The sequence below is a fragment of the Sinohyriopsis cumingii genome, chromosome 12 (genome assembly GCF_028554795.1).
Source record: "Sinohyriopsis cumingii isolate HCF-2022 chromosome 12, ASM2855479v2, whole genome shotgun sequence".
NCBI lineage: Eukaryota > Metazoa > Mollusca > Bivalvia > Unionida > Unionidae > Sinohyriopsis > Sinohyriopsis cumingii.
The window spans coordinates 127,831,908-127,844,847 of NC_142972.1; the positions used below are offsets into that span (position 1 = coordinate 127,831,908).

Below are 12,940 nucleotides of genomic sequence, written 5' to 3' on the forward strand. Positions count from 1 at the left end.
ATTTTGTCTGTACCATTTTATCCATACCATTATGTCCACTTAACATTTTGTCTGGCCACCTTTGCCTACCCATCAGGCTCTTTGCCTCATGGGGGAAACCAATAATGTAACCCCACAACAGGAACTGCATGGTCTGGGTACAAACACCAACATAGTAACCGTGCACTTCTGCAATATAGTTGGCAGATTGAAAACACATCAGCTACTATTATTCCATCACACTAAATAAACATCATTAGCTCTTGTACTCTTTTATAAAAATCTGAATATTTATGTAAGTAAAATCTGGCTATGTATGCCACTCTTAGTAAGGAAAAAAATAATCAAGGTAATTTGTTACATGTTGCAAGTAATTCATCATGATGTCTAGATCAACATGATGTTGTTTTGTAAATACAACACATTAATATGATATGTACAAAAGGGCAATGGGGTGACATGTTGACTCTAAGTACACAAATTCTATGCATGAGAAAATAAAAACACAAAACATTTGATATTATTACAGTATTATCACATTTAATTGATGGATGTCATATGAAAATAACAGTAAATAATTAATATCTTTTATATGGATAACTTCTTTCATAAGATCTAATTTGGAAAAAGTTATATGGTAGGCAACAATACAATACAATACAGTACAATACAATACAATACTGGGTACAGTTGTAACAGAGTGTATGGTGACAAGAGAGTTCTAATTCATGACTTTCTTTATAAATTTAAATTTTCTGTCCTGGAAATATGTCAAATGTTGCTATTACTAGTGCAATGATACACTACATGGAAATCCTCATCTAGAATAGTGTGTGGACTGGTGAATTAACCATTCTGATTGGTATGTGCATGAGTTTTCATTTGCAATTACATAACAATGTTAGATTCAACTGGGGCTGGCTTTGTTTGAAGAATATGGTTCTGACGTCAACACATTTCTGGTTGGTGCCAGCTTTGCAGTGTCTCTTGAGAGTTTTTGAATATTTGTAGCCAGTGATGTGTCCAGACTGTGTCTGGAACAGTGCTTTCTGTTATAGTTCATTCCACACAGCATCATCTGAAGCTCAGTGAATGTTCAGGTCAGCATCATTAAATGTAGCTAAAAGTACCTAATTTGTTCACATGAAGTATTTAATATGAATCAGGTACCTTTAGCTACATTTGATGACAGTGACCTGAAAATTTACTGAATTACAGATAAGACAAAATTTGTCATGCCGTGTGGAACAAACAATAGTTTGTAGCATATTACCAAATAGCTCGTCTGTGTGTGTGTCTGTGTGTGTGTCAAAATGTTTTGTATGGTGTTTTATAAAAGTTGGACAGACCTTAAGCTACTTTGAATGAATTTCTTTTTGTTATATATCTGTTGTTTGATTTTATTACAACTCCATCAGGCTGAGCAGAACACAACAAGGGTTTCTTCTTTTTAAAACTAGTTCCTGGTGCAAAGACACCATGACAGACGACTGGACTGAGATAAGGAAAGGCTAGCAAAACAGCTACATTTCTGTCGCATGGTTGAGAAGAGGAACGTCCATCCTATCAGGAGCTCTGCAGTGAAAAAGATATATTACTGTATAGGTCAACTACGTTTCGAAACATGTTCCACATACCTCTATAATCAACATATTGTTTGCACAGTAACTGAATTTCACATTACATAATGGTTGGCTGCAAACTCTTATGTAGTCATGTATTGTAATGTACCTAATGACCTCATAACTTTTTAGGTACATTAGCAATGATAGGTTTAGGTCTTGTTTTGAACAACAGTTTCTTTTTAATGATGGCAGTCACACTGTAGCTAGTCCCTTTGTTCACATTTTCATCTTCTGTCTCCATGGGCTCATTTTCTGACCGATTTTCAGAGTCTTTTACCAGGACAGCAAATGGTTTTTCTAGGCTAACAACCTTTCCATATAGAATGTGATGACCAATGATCAAAACTGGAACATCCTGAAAGTACCAGTACTAGGCATTACATTATATCACCAAGTGATCAATAAACATTAAATATTTAATTTAAGTGTCAAGTTTAGTCCAATAAGATGTAATAGGAAGAAACAAACTTAGATGAGTAAGAAAATTAATAAAGCATTCAAGTTAGTTTTCTTATCAAGTTTCCTATTTATTCTTGGATGAATATAGTACATAATCATTATGCATTATGTCAATCATATCTTTAACCCTTGCACACATGCTAGCTTCAGAAACTTATATCATTCAACGATGCAATCATCACATTGAACAGAACTGATCCTTTAGTATCCATTTTTCAATTCTATTTTCTTGGGAAATGATGAATATTCATACGTGTTATCACACTGTCACTTAGAATAAAAAAAATCTTATAGCTCAGAGCTAATATTCATGTGGTTGAAGTGTTGTTGAGATCAAGATTCCAGGGGTGTATCATTGATTGTAACTCTGGAAAAGTGACACTTGCTCAGGACAAGTAACTCTGGAAAAGTGAATGTTGAGATTCAAGGGCTGTACAAGTTGGAAAAGTGAATGTTGAGATTCAAGGGCTGTACTAGTTGGAAAAGTGAATGTTGAGATTCAAGGACTGTACAAGTTGGAAAAGTGAATGTTGAGATTCAAGGGCTGTACAAATTGGAAAAGTGAATGTTGAGATTCAAAGACTGTACTAGTTGGAAAAGTGAATGTTGAGATTCAAGGGCTGTACTAGTTGGAAAAGTGAATGTTGAGATTCAAGGGCTGTACTAGTTGGAAAAGTGAATGTTGAGATTCAAGGGCTGTACAAGTTGGAAAAGTGAATGTTGAGATTCAAGGACTGTACAAGTTGGAAAAGTGAATGTTGAGATTCAAAGACTGTACTAGTTGGAAAAGTGAATGTTGAGATTCAAGGGCTGTACTAGTTGGAAAAGTGAATGTTGAGATTCAAGGGCTGTACTAGTTGGAAAAGTGAATGTTGAGATTCAAGGGCTGTACAAGTTGGAAAAGTGAATGTTGAGATTCAAGGACTGTACAAGTTGGAAAAGTGAATGTTGAGATTCAAGGGCTGTACAAGTTGGAAAAGTGAATGTTGAGATTCAAGGACTGTACAAGTTGGAAAAGTGAATGTTGAGATTCAAGGACTGTACAAGTTGGAAAAGTGAATGTTGAGATTCAAGGGCTGTACTAGTTGGAAAAGTCAATGTTGATATTCAAGGGCTGTACAAGTTGGAAAAGTGAATGTTGAGATTCAAGGGCTGTACTAGTTGGAAAAGTCAATGTTGATATTCAAGGGCTGTACAAGTTGGAAAAGTGAATGTTGAGATTCAAGGGCTGTACTAGTTGAAAAAGTGACCTGACCTGCTCATTGTTTAACTTGTCCCAATTTTTATTAGGCATCTTTTTCCAGTGTTTGATGTCTAGACTAGAATCAGAAAATTGCAGTGCAGTATATGTAATTATATGATCATATTATACTCGTCGGTAAAAGATTATGGACAATGATGTAATGCATGTTGTTTGTTTTTATGTGTGATATGTTTGTTGCCTGTTTGTCACAATAAAAGATAATTTTTATTATTCAGATTATCCCACAAAGATTTTTTTAAAATCACCCTCCCCCACAAAAAATGGCACAGGGAGCTTTAACTTTTAAAGGCCACTTGACATTACCTCAATGTGCTGACATTGTAATTAATAATTTTTAATCAACTTCTTGAAATCTTCAATATCTGGTTGCTCATATTATTTTCTGGTTTCCCCATTAATTTACTGTCATTGTCTCATAGATTACTATAATAAAAAATTATTAAACACATTTTGTTAAATAAATATAGTTAATCCAAAGTCAATTCTTGCAACTCACCATTGGTTCTGCAAATGGTATATACCACACAATTTTAATTTATCAATGGTATCTTCTTGTCCATCAGTTTTTTAATAGTTGGCAACCCTTGACTAGAAACTTAACCACATATCATGTTTATCTGAGTTACCATAATTACAGTTCACATTATTGTTAATCTGATACCAATAAAAATCCACTATATAAACTATCAGGTAACTATACACTTTCCACATGGGATAACAGACAAGCCAACAGCGTACAACAACATTTGTGACTAGTCTGCTTCTTTAAACTTGCCATATTCCTTTAGCTAAAGTTAGCCAATAGAAACAACACTACAACATCACTGCATATACCTATATCTTCAATAGAAAGCATAAACAAAGGATCAGGGTGGTAAACCAAGGATGAGAGATACCACTACCATATGTTGTGTTTTCAAAAGTCATACACACAAGTCTTATTTCCTTAAAGAGTTCACCCAAAGGGGCTGTAGTATGGAATGGCATTATTAAATCAGATACAGAGTAGCTGACACATGGTTTAGTGTGGCCTCTTGCTGAAAACAAACAGTCAACACTTTACTGTGGATTTATATGGAGATAATTTTGGGATCCTGCTGTAGGCAATCACACAGACAACATAATAATATAATTTTATTGCTGGAAGATATATACATATAAATATTAATTTTTAAGAAGATCATATTTTGAGTAATAATTTTGGTTGCCAGTGGGCTTCATATTGGGATGATTAGCTGTCCAGCTTAGGGCTGTCCAATTAGTATGTACACTTGAAGGGAGGAGTAACCCAAATGTATACGCTTGCATGGAGTGGGTGGGCTACTGATTATGTACGTACGCATAGGAAACAGGATTGGGGGTGGGTTGGGTGAAACCTCGATAATAATTTGTCTAATACATAACCTGTTTGAATGGGTTCGGTCTGCATTTGAATTTTAGTGGACACTAGACAAACTGTTTAATGTCATGCAGCTTATTTCTTTGATGCAGCCAGACATTCAGCATCAGTGGACTATGTTTTATTAAACACGCTAATATTATCAATCCTTTATGGTTTATGCGTGGATTAAATATAGGCTGTTCTATAGAATATGGGGTGGGAGATGCATCAAGTGTATGTACGCAGTTTGGGGTGTAAAAAAGTATGCATGTGTACAGGGAGGGGTAAAGCTTTGCCAGATTTTTGCATACATACTAAATGAATATCCCCCTTTAATGTTTAGTTGTCCCTGACTACCAGGCAATGGATTTTTTCTATCCTGGTGTAACGATGCTTTTACCCCAAGGTCAGCTAAGCCTAGCCCTATACCCTTTTCATGAGGTTTTAGACCAGTGCTCAAAGAATTATTTATTTTGGACACAGGACACAGGCTGGTGACTTAAATAAACTCAAAAGCCCTGGCTGAAATTCCACAAGTCTGGGCTCCAGTTACCACATTCCCAAAATGTTCTCCTTTTTTAATATTGTCACACAACATTTTAATAGCTACAATTCAAGTATAAAATCAATAGTGTTCAAAGGAGTTTGACAGTAATGCAAGTGTCATTAGTGTTCATCACTTCGTAGGTGTGCTTCACAAAGTAGTGATATTTTTGTTGGGTTTTTCTGATATCTAATTGCTTCTTAAATCGGCTTCAAAAACAAATTACACTTGAACACTATTTCAACAAATGAAATGATCCCGCTTTGCAATAGGCAGTAAGATCTGACTTCAAAGAAATGTTGCCGCAGTTCACAAACTTGTCAAAAATATAATACATACCGTTTAAACATTCTAATTCAAGGTAAAAATATGTAATAATTTTTGTTCTTGTACACACATCTAGTATCTCTTTGATTTACCTATAAGGGGTTGTTCCACTTCCTGATCCTACCAATGCAAATAAGCACAATAATCTCACATACTGCAGCCTTCAAACACATCTCACTAGCTATTGTCAGCCAGTTAAGTAATATGTGAAATGGTGGTTTATACCTGACCTCTTTGACTTTAATTGCCACTTTTTGAACTGCCCAAGGGATAGTTTTGACATCAGCTGCAGTCATGATTGTTTACTCTTTATACACGCTACTTTCTTTTTTCTTTTTTTTTAAGATTACTGAAAACTGTGTTTTCTTGAAACATGCCCATGTCAGGGGGTTTGGGAGTACAAAATCTTATTTTTAGTATGACATGCCCAACTTCAACCTTATTAAAATCAGATCTCGATTTCACATAGGACAGTGATGATCTGATTTAGATAGCACAGTGTTATGGCAGGTATGTCAACATCTTGAAAATACATTTAGACATTTCATCAGTGCGATCAAAGTTTCATCAGGCAAATTAAAACTTATTTTCAACAAGCCTGACGAACACCTCACTTAGTCTACAGACAGGCCCGATCTAAACTCAGAAGGGCCCTGGGAGGCCATCTGATTATTTACCACTGTAGACACTGCATAATTATACATCTTTTAAACTTTGCCAAGTATGAACATGGAATTTGTGATATTTCTTGATATGCACACCTTACCATAAAAAAATGACTGAGAAGTAGACAAGAGGTTCGACTTGATGGATAGAAGAAAGCAAACACTAATTAAATTATGGAGTGACCCAAAATTCGGGAAGATTTAGAAACTTGTCCAAGATAAAGTTTGATCATGTGAATGGCAATTATACTTGTACAACTATACTGATAATATTATGCAGATTAAAGAACTGAACATATGATCACAGCATTTGTTCACTGTCTCTACAGTATAGTAGACAAGAACCTTGACTGGTTTCAACTGTTGTTCCCTATGCATGTATTGAAGTCCAATCAAGGAAATTGGTAAGGAACCATGCTAGGCAGCTCAAATGCATCATATAATGGCATCATTGGCATATAGTCAAACCTCTATGAAAAAAGGCTAACTGGCCATTGTACAAAAGTCAACTCTGAATGCTGGTTCACCTTTCTATCTTACATTTTTGAACATTCGCCTTGTACTGAATACCATTATTGTTATTACTATTATCGTTATTATTTCCTCAGGCAACTGACATAATTTCATCTTCTAAAAATTTACCAAATAAATTTATCATTTACAAATTCTGGTGTTAAAAGGTTTCATTCATAGAAATTGATTAAAAGGATAAGTATCTTGAATACAACGAATCTATCTAAACAATTTTGTCAATATTAATATATTTCTATTCATTTAGTTACAGAAACATACTTCAATTAAATCCAATTTCAGCATTCTCCGCTTACATCAATCACATTCATGCCTAATGAAATGTAGGCCAAAAGAACTTAAAAACACAGACATTTGCTTGTGTGAGAATTTGAATTTATTAGAAAAAGAGATCATAGTAAGAAAAGTCTGACTAAAGCATTATGACTTTAATTTGTAGAAAACATCAATATGGGCTGTTAAGTGTGTGAGATACTGAAAATTGTATTTCTTGTTTCGATTTTAGTTGACATCAGGACGCACAACATGGTGCCATTATTTAGGCACTAATAGTAATACCTCAATACCCAAAATATAAATATCAGGGTTGATGTCTTATATTGTAGGACTAGTGCATGTAATAATGGTTTGTTTGAATATCTTAAATAATCAAGAAACAGTTACGGGTTTCCACAACCCATTTTCTTGTAAATGACCCCACTCTTTCCATTTCTGTATGAATACAAGATACTATGTGATAGCCCGTCCACTATATGAATACTGATTAACTTTTCCTTATAAGTTACCTTTTTTGTGAAGTGCAGATCTCCTATAAAACGACCATTCAGTGCAACTTGGTGTCGAGTCTCCAGACTACCCTGCAGTTCTATCATAGCCCACTCTGGGGGCGTATTATCTTCCCTAGGCCTGAAAAAATATAATAAAGGGCAGCTGCCACTCGTATAATGGTACAATAATAACTTTGTAAAAAAAAAGCTGAGCAAAAATATCATACCCAGTATATTGTATGATGATGATAAAATAATGATTAAATGAATTCTCGTTAACATACAGCACCATCGATGCAAAATAATACAACAAATTACCAAGACTTTTCGAGTTTGTTTTCACAGCTTGAGTGACAAGTAGTGAACAGTTTGTAATGCTTTCCATTGTGCTTGTTTAGTGGTAATTACGAAATAAATACATTATTTTCTGAGTAATGTAATATTTAAAAAATGAGTATCGGATATAGGCATATTAAAATACGCACACTTTAATGACGATCTGAACCATAGTCAAACTTCCCGCAAAAACTACCAAAATTTTAAAACCGGAAGCACAACAAAGGTATACACTAAATAAAGATATGAGTGATCCCGTAATCTGTGTCTGGTCGACTGTGCATATATACATGTCATTGTGACATTGCTCGCGTGCATGCATATATACATGTCATTGTGACAATGATTACGTACATGCATTTATACAAGATTTAAAAAGATGAATTTAGTAGTTAAATATATACGACTATAAAATGGTAGCCAGTCTAATTAAGAACGTAAATTTAAAATGAAAGTTGAATAAGGCTGAAATAAAGTGGAAAGGACCGTTTGAGACTGAAACGATCGTTCACTGTCTAAATGCAAATGTATACAATATGCTCGTATATCGAGTAGATAAATAGCAGAAAACTGACAAAATTCAGTTAGTTCATTTACCTACTGATAATGCAATGCAAGAACGTATTACATGCTCGACGATATAATAGTTTTGTCGTGGAAAGAAATAGTCTAGATATCGTCTACTACTTTGGCTATTTTAATGACTGTATGAGTGTATCGAATAACCTTTTCTTAAAATAACCATTTTGTTCTATTATATATATCATCATCATCATTGGCGACTCGGTCTCGAAAGACCATGCGAATAGCGCCCTTGGGGTGTTGTCTGTCTCTGTTGGCAACGTCTGCTGTGGCTGTGCAGGCCTATACGTGAGTGACAGTCCCTACTGCAGTTGGTGCAGACATACTGGGAAGTCTGCGTTACTGTATTATATATATATATATATATATATATATATATATATATATATATATATACATGTATTGTCTATGAATAAAACACCTTGGAAATTTTTGTTGTGGACGGCCTTCTTTTGGCATTTTTTCTTCAAAATAGTTTGTTGGATTTGGCAAATGATTGGTCTTTTCGTTGCTCTAAGGATTTCACAGAACAGTTAGAAATATGGAAAAGTTGTACTCACTCAGGCGTGATTAAATAAAACCATATAATTGTTTGGCTTACCCTGTCTACAACTAAATGAGAATTAAGAAATTGCGATCAAGTAAACGATGATGTGATGCCATTATATCACGTTTGGCATCCTACATCAGATTGTGAATTAAGAAATTACGATCACATAAATGACAATTTCAAACCATTTTATCACGGTTGGCATCCTACACCAGATTGCGAATTAGGAAATTGCGATGGCTTAAGCCATGATGTTATGCCATTTTATCACGTTTGGCTTTATACACCAGATCAATAATCAAGAAACTGCATTCACTAAAACTTTCATGTTATGCCATTGTATCACCCTTGGATCCCTACACTAGATTGCGAGTTAAGAAATTGCATCGTTTAAGCGATGATGTTATGCTTTCTTACTAACCCACACTGGCCCATCTTCGCTAGCCAAGGTTCCGATATGATAACCATATCTACACCTTGTCGGATCGAACATATATTTTAGTGCGTTTGTCCTAACGACATCTATTGGCATGAGTTGCCTCCCTTAGTATATAATGCCGACACACCAATAGCGTGTAACAGCGGAGTATTGTACATCGGCCGGAAATAGTTGCGACATTGACTTCAAAAGGATACTTTGTAAGTTTAACATCGAAGTGTGACTATTTACCAGAGGTAAGCCATAACAGGTGTATTTGAGTGAAACGTATTGATACAAACACGGACAGGCACTGGAAAATCATTTATTTATTAGCCCATTCAAGTTGTGTACTCCCCTTATCTCGATCATTTTACGATCGCCGCATCCAATGAAATTCACAGAACCGAAGCACAGAAATATCTGCTCGATACGTCAAGGTGTAGATAGGGTTATCATATCGGAACCTTGTCTAACGAAGTTGGCATTGGCCAAGCCAGCGATCGTTAAAGGCAAGCGCTTTAGACCACTCGGCCATCCGGGGATCTATTTAATACTATAGTTAATGGCATGGAGAACTATAACGAGTCGATAAAGTCAAGCGATTATAAACTAAAGGCCATATGATATCAAATACGTAGCGAATATTTATATTCGATCATTTGTTTTGAGGTGATAGAGCAGAATGTTCATTTAAGATTTAAACCAAAACAGACAAAATAATTTTTTAAATTGGCATCGTCTCTTCAGTAATTTTAGGCTCATAAACGATTTCGTGGCTATACCAGCTTTATAGCTTCCCCTGCCCAGCAAAAAGTTGTAAAAAAAAACTAACAAAAATGTTAACATTATTTCTTTTGCAATTTAAATAATATACAACTTATACCGAATTTAGCGAATACTGAAAACATGTAACATGTATAGACAAATTAAAAAATTGCAATTAAAAAAGTGTATATACAAATTTTAAATCTTAATAAGAAATTTATATATTCAAGCCGTTTTGAAGGACCAACAATCTACATTCCTCTTATACAAAGTATTGAATGATCGACAGAGAACGTGAAAGAAAATGTACAAATTAAACTTTTTGTTTCTATAAAAAAAAAAAACACCCAATACTCTTTTGTGTAATTCAATATCTTTTTAATCAGCTCCACCCATTATAATACCAATACAACAGACGAAGAGACTGGGTTAGGGTTTGTCACTTCCTCTTCAAATACCTAACATTACACATGAACGTACTTACAAGGTTTGCAACGTTCTGCATTAAGACTAGACTTCAATGATCTTGTAGAATGCCATTTTGCCATCGTCGTTGGGAAAGTCGACTGCTTTCCAGTGGGTTCATGCTCAATGACTTTCGTCGGCGTTGGTGATATACGTTTGAACGTCGTTGTTTTTTCAACGAGGAAGTTCACCTTTAACACACATCGCTTGATTCCAAGAAGCTGTGTACGAACTGAAGTCAGAAGGTAATGAATATCCCATGTATTAATACGTTTCACATGTATATAATGATAAGTCACGAGTTCACACTTGAATTTTTGCAAGAGACTAAACGTGTTTGGTTTACCAAAAAGTCAATGGCGGTAAGGAATGATCACATAAGTCTTGAAACCACTCTTTAATTTGTTTTAAACCCTGAGACGATGGTCCATGCGTTTCCCAGATACCCTTTCAACTTGTCTTCTTGACTGATCATCAAACATTTGTCGTCTTTGTTTTTGACTAGGATGATCGATTTTACAACCATGAAAATGTTGTCTGGACAGTTGTGTTATATTCCCCCCCCCCCCCCCAGCTAAGTAACGAGCAGAACAGGAGACTAAGTGTTGCTCTTGTTCTGGTCATCATGACAACGTGACCATGTTTATCTCTGTATTTTCTTCTTCACGTGTGGACCGTAATAGTGTTCTGGATAGGAAACATCCTGATTGCCTGTTTCCTTATCTTCCATCTTTTAGTAGTTTGGTATCACTTCGATAAGACTGTTGACTTCCAGCGTATTGTTAGATTTTGCATAGAAGATGAAGTCCACTGTGTTTGCCAGAGCTAGTTTTACACGATGTTGCCGTGATTTTACAGAGTGGAATGTCCTTCATCGCTTCCTCGGTCTGGAGTGAAATGAAAGCCACACAAAGCATATTTTCCTGCAGTGGCTATTACTGCTTCCAAGTTGTCACGTGGCTTTAAACAGAGTAAAGTAAAATAGCAGGTAATGTTTCGGGGAAAAGGTAGGTTTGAAGGGGCTGGTACATATCGTCGGGTGACCTCTATCTTGGACACACTGAAGTGCTGGAACTCGAAAGGATTTGATTGAAGGCCACATTATTGACATTATTGACGATGCAAACGTTGACATTTGAAAACATTATCTTCGATCTTGTATGTTCAGAGGATATGGTGATGGTCACCGACCCCCACTGGTCGTGGTTGATACTTGGCTAGTAGTGAAGTGGGATACTATAGGGTCTATGGGATTTATCATTAAAAAGACCCCTGGGACAATATAGGGTCTATGTAAATTTAACATGGAGAAAAATCGTGGGACAATATAGGGTCTATGGGAATTAACATGGCCAAAAAACCCTGGGACTATATAGGGTCTATGTAAATTTAACATTAACCACCCTGGGACAATATAGGGTCTATGTAAATTTAACATAGCCAAAAACCCCTGGGACTATATAGGGTCTATGTAAAATTGAAACAGGGAGGGTCTCTATTTTTTTAAAAAATAAAATATAAGAAGGGGTAGGCAATGGAAAGACTATCTCTTTTCGAGAAATATGGCTGGCCCTGAAAAGGGCCTTTGGGTTTTCTTCTTCTAATTTCTTCTTTTCCTCCACCAAGTTCTTATTTTATCTCCTACACTCTTCTTCTCTTTCTTTTTTTTCTTCTCCTCCTCTTCTTTCTTCTTCTCTTCCTCCTCTTCTTTCTTCCTCTTTTCATTTTCTTCTTCTTTTTCAATTTTTTCGTTCCATTTGCGTATTCTTATTCTTTCCTCTTCATCCTCCTTCTCCTCCTTGATCTCTTTCATTACAACACTAATCTTGTCCTTTGCTTTCCTTAAGTTATTAATTTCCATCTTCACACGATGGGGACTATAGGAATAATGGTCTTCAACCAGTCTTAATAGCATCTGTTCCATTATTCCTAAGTTGTCTAAAACGTCTTGCAAGGTTTGTATTTTGTCCATTTGGTTTGACGCCATCTTCTTTTTATTCTTTGCAGAATGGTTTGAACCACGAATACTGTGGGTTCTTATACTTAAAGCGCGGACGTGATGGAAAACATCCCCCTAAAAAACATAAAATTGATCTTACCTAGATCATAACCCAACAACGTGCGTACGTGAAGGTAAACATCCCCACTTTTCTCATTTCATATAATCAAACCCAAACTATACTCTCCACATACTCTAAGAAACAATAAAGAAACCCATAATCTACTATTCACACAAACATACCTGAGCTCTTACAAACACAAACACAAACACACAAACA

General features: G+C 35.5%; 1 protein-coding gene across 1 annotated transcript; it reads right to left on the reverse strand.

The window, feature by feature from the left end:
• Positions 1-505: 505 nt before the first annotated feature.
• LOC149787432 (chromosome transmission fidelity protein 8 homolog) lies at positions 506-8,114 on the reverse strand. Its single transcript, XM_089978378.1, has 3 exons — positions 8,028-8,114; positions 7,561-7,681; positions 506-1,959 (listed from the first exon to the last, which is right to left on the reverse strand). Exons 1-3 carry the CDS (start codon positions 8,048-8,050, stop codon positions 1,720-1,722), a joined length of 384 nt encoding a protein of 127 aa, XP_089834504.1. The 5' UTR covers positions 8,051-8,114; the 3' UTR covers positions 506-1,719.
• Positions 8,115-12,940: the final 4,826 nt, after the last annotated feature.

Coding starts and splice junctions, on each gene's coding strand:
- LOC149787432 (XM_089978378.1), bottom strand. CDS start 8,050: ATGGTTCAGATCGTCATTAAAGT. Junction 7,682..8,027: donor GTTCAGATCGTCATTAAAGT/GTGCGTATTTTA, acceptor ATATTTTTTCAG/GCCTAGGGAAGATAATACGC. Junction 1,960..7,560: donor ATCTGCACTTCACAAAAAAG/GTAACTTATAAG, acceptor TGGTACTTTCAG/GATGTTCCAGTTTTGATCAT.